The sequence below is a fragment of the Vanessa atalanta genome, chromosome 20 (assembly GCF_905147765.1).
Source record: "Vanessa atalanta chromosome 20, ilVanAtal1.2, whole genome shotgun sequence".
NCBI lineage: Eukaryota > Metazoa > Arthropoda > Insecta > Lepidoptera > Nymphalidae > Vanessa > Vanessa atalanta.
Genome location: NC_061890.1, coordinates 3,146,923 through 3,157,116, shown reverse-complemented (window position 1 = coordinate 3,157,116; position 10,194 = coordinate 3,146,923). Strand labels below are relative to the sequence as shown.

Here is a 10,194-nt window from a genome sequence, read left to right as displayed (position 1 = left end):
ATAATTATCTAATGTGCGATTAGATTTACGAGCAGTATGTTTGTTTCAGCTCCAAGTTAATTTTCAGGTATAATTACTTGTCTTTATGTATTTTGATATAATTATACGTATACTTAATATTGGAAGACAATGCTTATGTCACAAGAATTATTATTTATTAAAATAATTCTGTTTTTCACAGAGACGACCGACGGTTAAAATTCTGGAATGGTTTAAATCCTATTTATTTATTCAACGCGATAATAGACCGCGTTAAGTTTTAACCGCCGTTATTAAAATGTCAAACAAAAGTAGAATATGAATCCATAGCTTGCTGTAAAGATGAGTTAGTTGCATAAATCTAAAAATCAGGTGATTTAAAAAATACTTTTTCTTTGCAGTACAGTAATTGTCTCAAATACTTAGATTTGTAAATGATGAACCAATTTTTTTTTTCATATATAATAATATTAGGCAGGCTCTAGACTCTCGTTATTTGACACCCAAATGAAAATTTGGGTGTCAAAAAACTTCACCTCAGCTCTTAAGCTCGCAATAATTTACAGATTTGGTTAAGTTTAGGTTACTCATCCAACAAGCATGAACGTCGAAATATAAACTTCTTAGACGACTAAGTTGAAACTTCTTTTATAGTCGTTAACCCTTGTATCAATTTGGATTCAAAAATAATACGCAAACATATTAAAAAAAAACACTGTTTTCACGTGGCAAGAGTATATGTAATTACATTCACAATATATTCGTCTCGAACCTACAAAATATTTTCCATGAGCCCAAATACGGACGCCGAGGTTTATTCCTCTAGTGCGAATTCGTCATAAGGGCGTTCTCGGTGCGAATGTGGAACCCGCATTTAATTTTACTCTGCATAAATATAAAAAAAAAATCATATTGTTTTAAATAACATTTTAATATGATGTCGATCTCCTCATACGTTTGTCGATCAGTATTAAAATTAATAATATAGATTTAATTGATTTTAATTGACTTCAAAAAACAAAAATAACATTTCATTCCACCAACACTACTTAAATGTTTCTTCTACTTTTTTTTTTTAAATACAAAATACAATTTTGTATTTCAATAGCAATGAGAGGTTAATTTATTGACATAAGCAATATACATAAAATTACCCAATGATCAGTTTACATACTCTTATATAAAAAATGTGAGTAAATAAATAACAGTAAATATCACTTAATAAATAGGTTTGCGCTTTTATTATATTAAATAATAAAACATTACAGTATTAGTATTTTACACTTGAATCTTCAAGGAATTTTAATTTTTGGGAGGGAATATGTTGCGATCATAACATTCCTGCTTGATTCTCTATATATAAATAACTTTATATGATTCTATTATTGTGTAATCTATAACATAGACATAGCTTAGCAGACATGGGATTACATATTGGTTATATATATGTTAATTTTTATATGTAATTTTATGTACTACATTTACATTGAATTTTCTTTCATGAACTTCAATTATTTATTTCTATAAAATATCTTGCCTGGTGTTAGATAAAATAACATTAAATTATATAAGGATTGTAATTAAATTAGTTTTCAAATAAAGATTTTGTTTCTGCACCAAATTACAATAAATTAACTATGCTTTTGTAAAATTAACATACAAACGAATTTGTTGCAAAAGTTATATAATATCATCCATTTCATCACCACCCATGTGCCTTCTAACATTATAAAGGTGTAATTTTTTATTGTTAGATTAATCAAGAATTTAGAGTGAATCTCGTTACTAAGGGAGCAATGTATACTAGCAATAATAAAATAAGATTAACATAAATATACAATGTTTAAAATATAAGTATTATTTATATTATTATTGTCTAATAAAATATAATGTCAACCTGAAAATAATTATTATAAATTAATGGTTAATTTAATAATATTAGGTTGAAGTTATGAGAGATTCCAGTTATATTTTTCTTTGGAAATTTTAACTGAAAATAATTTGATAAACAATGTGTAATACATGATTAAAAATCATGTATAAAATTTTATATCTACATATATATTATTTCATATAATTTTGAAAATATATTTTAAATAATTTAAAACTGTTATGAAATATATTGGTGCTTTTTAGAGCTTCTGATTATATTTGTATTTTGATAAATTATTTATTAAAGTATTGTGATCGTTTTATAATTATTAAAAGTCTTAATATTAATATACGTATTGCTTTTTATTTTATTACCCTCTTCGTTTTAAAAATCAAAACAGGGTTTTGATCCAATTTATCCGTTTAGTACATTCAAATTCGTCTGGCAAATTATAACAGAAACAATTAACAATAAACAAATAAAATATTAATGTGAAATTAAAATATCTTTTCTTATAATAAAACTAAGATTTATTATAAACACCATAAGGTTTTATTAATACAACCAAGTTTCAACATTGTATTAATAGTAATGATCTTAGTGAAAATCTAAATTAATGGATTAATTTAAAGGAATTATCTTGAGAACTATCGGTTACTGGTAATATATCCATAGCAAAATAAGATGTCAGCGTATTCCTCATTAGAGTACGGACGACGAGAAGAATTTTGTTCTGCAGCCATAATAGTCCTTTTTACGCGCCAAGTTATCACAAACACAAATCACAAAGTCCTTTAGCTAGCCGAGTCATGAAGTTGTAAGAAACAGAGTCCAGTAAATGAAGCGGTTTTTTTCAAAAATTTAATAGATCAATATTCACTAAAGCGCGTCCACACTATACCAGCAGTGCAAGTACAGTGAGTATTATGTACCCCGACAAGGTTTTATTACTCTTATTCCTAAAAAAAATGAGACAAAAGGAAATTAGAAAAAATGACGGTAAATTCAAAGGAATTGATAATAGTATTCCACAAACAGCTCTGGTTTATCTCTCCTTTTTTACCTATTACCCCTATTAAAAATAATCTTTAACTACTTTGCATTGAGGTCCTTTTGTCTTTGATCCAGATTTCTTAACAATAGCATTTCTTAGAATTTCCTACCTGGTCTCTTTGTTATCTAATTTTCTCCTGAGTTTATGATTGTTACTGTACTTTTTATGTACCGATGGATAGCTAAGGAAACGCAGATGTTTTTAAAATGATCCGCACGATAAGAGCCATAGTGATTTTTACAAAAAAATTGCGAGTATCTTTAAGAATCAAAATTAAAAATCGAAAAGTTGTACAGTTTTGGATCTGTAATTTAAAAATGCTTGAAGATTGTTTTTGTTTAATAACTGGTTATTAACTAGGATGTACCCTAGCAAGAATTACAAAAAAAAATAGGGAAAATACGTTGATTTTTTTTTATTGAATTTTAAAATCTTAAACATCCTTTAAATAAAAAAAATATTAAAAAATTAATAACTCGAAAACGATACACTTTTGCATAAGCATTTTGGGGGTCATTTGATAGCTATTGTCCTGAACTATAACCCTTTAAAAGGATCGTGACATATTATCCTGTAACTCTAAAAAAAAAAAAAAGTAAACGTCAATAGATTGGAAAAAATACAGCGCAACTTTTGTCGTTTTCTAGCGTTTAAAGATAGGGAATGTCCATATCGTGCTAGCTATGAAATATGCCTATCTCACTTTAAATTAAAATCACTGGAAAGTCGTCGTAATTATTTACATTTATTGCTACTTTATAAACTCTTACATGGATCTTTAGATGCACCGGATATATTGTCAGAAGTTTGCCTATCTGTGCCGCGTACTAACCCCCGTTTCCCTATTTCCAAACCATTTTCAATGAGAAGAGTTAGAACAAATGTTGGCAAACATTCACCTATAAACCGTATAGTAAATACCTACAATGAAATTGGTCCTACAAATGATGTTGACATCTTCCACGATACATTACCTAAGTTAAAGAAAAAAATTATTTCTGTTATTTAGTCTTAGTCTAATTAAAATTTTATCTTATTTAGCTGTAATTTTCGTTAGAATTTGTATTAAATTTATGTTTGTTTTCATTTTTGTCAAAATATTGTCTCACATTTTTTTTTATTTTATTTGATATTCTTATTGTAGCAAGTGTCGTACACGCCTGTAATGGTGTACCACATAGAATGAGTCTGATGTTCTTTTATTAACTACTATTTTATTGTGTATATGCCGATGGTGTGTCTTTTAAATAAATAAACCCTGTATAACAGTGTTTTTATTACAAAGGTTAAATACGATACAGCTATCCGAATTCGGAACAAAATTATCTATGAGACGTCATGTGTTTCGTTTGACTTTTAGCGATTATTTATTGTGAATGTGAAGTTGGAAATGGGAATTATTGTTATAATTTTGCCACAGCTATGAATATTTATCATGACTGTTTACAACTGCACGTGAGCATTTGAATATAATTATAAGAAACTAATTTTTAAAACAAAAAATACTGGAACTGTAATGGAAAGAACAAATAATAACTTCAGCGACATGAGTCGAAGAGCCGGAGAAATATTTAGACGCATAAACAGGCTAACAGACGGTCCTTTAACAAGGAAAAAGCTAGTAATATTAATCCTAGTGCTAATATTCTTATTACTTTACATCGGACCAACTATTATGAACTCTCTCTTCAATACCGAGAGTTCCCTGACGAGCAACCAAAACGTATGTCATCGGAACTTTTTGAACCCTTTCCAAGATGCTCTTAGCGAGTACGATGCCTATTTAAGGTTGGAATCAACCGCCACACTGTCGTCATTAAGTCACAACTATGTGCCTTATGTAGGAAATGGTATGTTAGGACTGGCATTGGAACATGATTCCCATTTAAATATTAAATTTGGAAGAACAGTGTCGTTACCAGTTTACTATCATCCATTGTATATAGTAGATGATTTAGATATGAAAGAATCAACTCTTGTAGACTACAAAAAAGGTATTGTGCATAGATTTCAGTGCAGCAGTACTGGTTTGCATGTGTCATACCAATATTACGCACACAGGACTATTCCATCATTATTTGTTCAAGAAATCTTAATAAATAATCCTCTGAATGCTCCTAAAAGCCTACACTTAACTGTGCCTAGATTGTCAGATTGGTCCACATCTGTCAAGCAAACTATAAAACTACACCAGGGTGTCGATGCTAAGGAATACGAAGTAGTAACAGGTATGATAACGCTACCAGAAAGTGAAAATGTCATTGCAGTGTCTGTTGTTTGTAGAAAATTAAATAACATCCTACAAGTTGAAGCGCGGGATGGTTTAGATCTTTTAATTCTCACTACAGTACAATACAGTAAGCCTATTAAAAGGTCTGATTATGCAAAACAGAAGGATATTGTTGAAAAGAAAGCAATCGCAGAAATGGAAAAGGTAATAGCACTAACAGGGGACAGAACCGCTGTTAGGAGATTAAGGGAAAACCACACTAGAGTTTGGCAAGGTTTATGGTATACAGGGTTTTATATATCTGATTCTAAAGCTACAGGTGCTATTAATGGAGACCGTATCAATGCTACTATATATGCAATCCTCTCACAAGTGAGAAGCTACGAACATGAAGATCATATAAAATTGGATACAAAATCGGAAATCCTTCGAACTCTTACATATTCTGAAGGATGCTATGAAGGATATTCTACGTTAGATGCGTTTAATTTATGGAAACCATTAAACAGCCTAACAAACTTAAACACAGTTGCAAGTATATGGCTTTTAACATTGGAGAAGCAAGGCTGTCATAATCTCTTAAAAGCCGGTGCCAGTGGAGTGAATCAAGCTATGATTCTCAGTTTTGGTAGCTTAAGATTTAGTAATCAACACCTTGAATACAACATTCACCCTTCAAAATTACACAGAGACTTTCTATTCCGTAGGATAAACTATGGGAATATGACTCATGTTAACATAAGTGTGATTTTACAGGAAGACAATAAAGCAGCTATATTCGTTGCCTTAGATCGCTCTGACAGAACATATTATGCTTGCGATGCCGGCTGCTTGGATTCACCCGTACAACTAGGGCCTTATAGAAAATATTTCCCAGTGAAACTAACCGAACCTTTAACCGCTATATTGTATATAACAGCCGATAAACAACACATGGAAGATTTGAGACATGCTATTCACGTACATGAAGTCATTGAGGCACCAGCTCACGAACATCATGTCATTGCATTGCATAGACATGGACACTCGCTCGGTGGACTCAATCCCTTATTCTGGGTGTCCATAATAGTTTTAATAGTTATGTTCCATTTGTTCCTCTGTAGGATTATTATGAATGAATTCTGCGATAGCGGCACAAGTATTAGTTACAAGAGATTGTATAATAAAGCTTAAATTGAATATAAGATATATTGAAACATGAATGTTTAGTTGTTTGTCGGTTTTCTGCCAGCTTCAGTATTCAGTGTTTTTGAAGATATGGAAATGATGAGCTAGGACACTTGGCACGCTTTAGCACCCTTATACTGCTACTCACACAATTGATTATGTTATTTTACGCTGGGGGAGCATCTTATGCAGATTGACATTTACAATATAAATTTACCGCACCCAGCTAATAAGCAAAACTGCTAACACACGGTATATATTCTGTGTATGGATTTAAGAGAGGAGGTGTTCTAGCTTTATATGCTAAATATTATTTGGCTTCTGCAACACTGCCATCGACTGCATAATATTAGTAATCTTTTCAAAGTTTTATTATTTATACTTAAAACATTTAAATCCATACAATGATTGAAGTGGATCCAAATTTTTGATCAATAGTCATATAAAATTAAAGTTAATTGTAAAATTCATAAATATCTACGATTACTATCGTTGTAAATCATTATATATGTAAATATTGTTAAACTGTTGTTTGTTTATTGATCTCTAAAATAAATAATAGATTTTCTTACAACAGAATAATAGATTAATAGAATTTGCGCAAATTTTTTTATGTCTTATTCTAAAAATAGATTTTGTAAAGTTTAACTGAATGTAAAATTAATATTTATTTAATAATAGTCCTTCTATTAATTGTACATATTTGTATGCTACATGGATATAGTTATATTGTTATAAGATTGTGGTGTATATTTTTAAATAAAATGGCAATTGTATGTTGAATTTATATATCGTTTTATTTATGTAAAGTGAACGCGGTGAAAGTAAAAAGGTGCTGGACAATGGTGACTAATTCCTTGATAAAATATTTGATAAAGTTATCGATGTCTTTGTTATGAAAATCATGACATGAATTGATAAGGTATAGCTTGTAATGGCGAATGATAAGTAAATATATATCTGGTGGTAGGATTTTGTGCAAGCCGTTCGGGTTAGGTTGAAAAGACTTGCGAAATATACATATATATCAAGCAACCCGCCCCGGCTTCGCACGGGTGCAATGCTGATACTAAATATACTACAGAATGTCTGACAACGTTCACAGCTTTTTTGTCATAAGACAATACAAACCGCTATGTTAAATCTGTATCTTCGAAAATATTCATTTAAATCACTGCTGTAAAGGGCCATATTGATGCATATTAAATGCACAATGTATATTAGGTACTCAATTGGATAATAAATACTGTATTGCTTTAAATCGCTTCGAAAATAAGCCATTATTTCTAGTAAAAAGTAAAGGATGAAAAATGGTTACAATAACCATTATCCCTAAGAGATAGACATATACCGTCGTGGCTTTTTTTGAAAACCCTTTCTAAGGTGAACAACACCGTATACATTATTTTGATTTATCTCGTAGCGTTCAGCCAGCGTTTGCAATGTAGTAGTGTGGTTATTTGGGACTCGCCGGTGCCCAAGATGTTGGCGGTACACCTGAAGACCCACTAAAAAACCAGCGGTACCCTCCCCGTCTTATTGCCGGGCGCCACGGGATCGCTTTCGCATGCTACCGTGATTCCCTGACGGTTGGACCGACTATACGGGCCTCCAACTTCTAGAGGGGGAGAGCCAGTGTAACTACTCGGACATAAAATTTTAGATCTCGAGTTTGGTGGTGCATTGGCGATCTGAGCGATGGTTAATATTTTGTCAATGGGCGGTCGATACCACAGAGAGGCAGCGTAAGGCGTGGACGACGTGAACCACCACTTACGTTCTTGCGAAACCTTAGCTTTGGACATTTTAAATTTTAATAAAATATCTTAAATACGAAAAACAAACGAAAAAAACATCAAAGATGTTTATTACGTGTTTTAAGTGCACTTACATATAAATAAACACGGTCAAAGTATATAAATAAGAAGCTAAAACGGCCCTCTGAGGAAGTGTATATGGACAAATTTTGATGTTTTTTTGTTTGCTAGTATTTCTTAATTTAGTAAAATTACCAGTTTTATTATAATCTCTATTTAAAAACATAATATATTTATAAATACTTTCATATTTTTAATCTTATCTTTAAAACATATTGTAAACACTGATGATTGTACACAACACATACCTATCAACATAGGTACATATATTTATCGTAATAACAAAAATATATATTTTTAAATGAATGAATGTTAAAATTTATGCTGGAAATATACATTTTAAACGAGTCACTGCAGTATGTTATAAGAGTATTAAAAATTTTAACATAATAACTTATGAACTATCGGATACCTAGTACACCTAAAAGCAGAAAAAAATATTAGCTTACTCAATGTTAGAAACTCAGATTATAAAACAAAAGTGAAATATCCAACCTGCATTTTGTTTCATAGACTAGAGTCTTAACGTAAAAAGTAAAATTTGAAACTAATGAAAAAAAGTTTATCGTTAATGTAGTATTTTAAGGAATCATCAATTAGAAACTGAAAAATAATATTATATTATCGTCCCTAACAGGAAGACTCAGTTCCGCAGTTAAAAAAGTTTTAAAAATGACTGATAAAGTTATTACTTGAAGTTAAATCGGGAATGTATCGTAACTATTTTTAAATTAGTAGAATCGGCCGCCAGTTGGTGTATTTTAGTTTTCGTAGTATTCGTTTTATAGTCTGACGACATAATTTTTTAGCGAAGCGCTTTTGTAATTTATTTTCATTGGCCATCCATAAAAAGCTGATAAGTTGACTCCATTTATAAAGTACAGTTGGTAGCCTTAGATGTTTTTTTGTAACGCATTTTTTGTACTTGCAAAAGCGTCACAAGATTATTAAAAGAATATTATAAATCAATTTGATAGAATCAGCGATAATTACTGTAAGATCACGAGAAAGAATCGAGTCGAACCTCGATTATCCGAACTAATTGGAAGCGAGACTAATTCGGATAATCGAAATATGGGTACTGGCTACTTAAAAACAGTACAGACTATTAAAATTTGACAAACATATTTAAATATAATACGTTGTAATATAAACAGCTGATAAAAGTCAAATGCTATTTTTGTATTTTTTTTTTTTATAATTCGTTCAATTCTTAATTGACGAACTGCTGCAATGCATCAACGTTCGGATAATCGAGGTTCTTGTGTAAGCTTATACCAAATTTCCAAATCTGTAAGTGCTCATGGCTTATAAGAGCCTCCTTGAATAAGGTACATTTTGATTTATTCTATCAACAAGTTTGTAAGGAAAGGTGGATTAAGATATAGTAAACTTTACTTATACCATTAAATACATATTCAGATAGCACTAAAGCATTCTTTAAGAAGCTCTTTCATGCACCAGGCGCAAAAAGGTTCCATAGGTTCTGATCTGGTTCTATTATTTATTTTTCTATGTAGCGTCAATATAGGGTAGGTATAAACGATTGAAAAAGGAATAAAAAATAATACAATTTTTTTATAATTTTTGTAAAAATATATTTACAAAATATTTTCTTTATATTTATAAGGCACGTACGTTAACATTGATTACATCACAATCATTATTTTAATAAACAAGAGAGGCAAGACAGATGTTTATTATTATGAAACAATTATTAAGGATCGTATACACTTGCGCGTCAAGTGAAAACTACGAGGTAATATAAAGCTTCAGCCACATATACGCAATCAAGCGAGATAACTACAACAACAATTCTTAGTCAGTAGTGCCAACTATATTTTGTCACGGTCGAATATGTGGCTCTTTAAAGTCCATTCCAATAATAAATAAAATAAAAGAAAAACAAATACAACTTGATTTAAATAATTATTTTTCAATATTTTTGTAAAACTCTTGTATAAATATTGTTGAGATGGACTTATAGTTTAATTCGTTTTATTTTACATAATTA

At 30.4% G+C, this 10,194-nt stretch overlaps 1 protein-coding gene across 1 annotated transcript; it reads left to right on the top strand.

The window, feature by feature from the left end:
- Positions 1-4,276: 4,276 nt before the first annotated feature.
- LOC125072063 (uncharacterized protein KIAA2013 homolog) lies at positions 4,277-6,822 on the top strand. The gene has a single exon (XM_047682559.1). It carries the CDS (start codon positions 4,423-4,425, stop codon positions 6,307-6,309), a length of 1,887 nt encoding a protein of 628 aa, XP_047538515.1. The 5' UTR covers positions 4,277-4,422; the 3' UTR covers positions 6,310-6,822.
- The last annotated feature ends 3,372 nt before the right edge of the window (positions 6,823-10,194 follow it).

Excerpts from the sequence above, each read along its gene's own strand:
- LOC125072063 (XM_047682559.1), top strand. The coding sequence starts at position 4,423 with ATGGAAAGAACAAATAATAACTTCAGCGACATGAGTCGAAGAGCCGGA.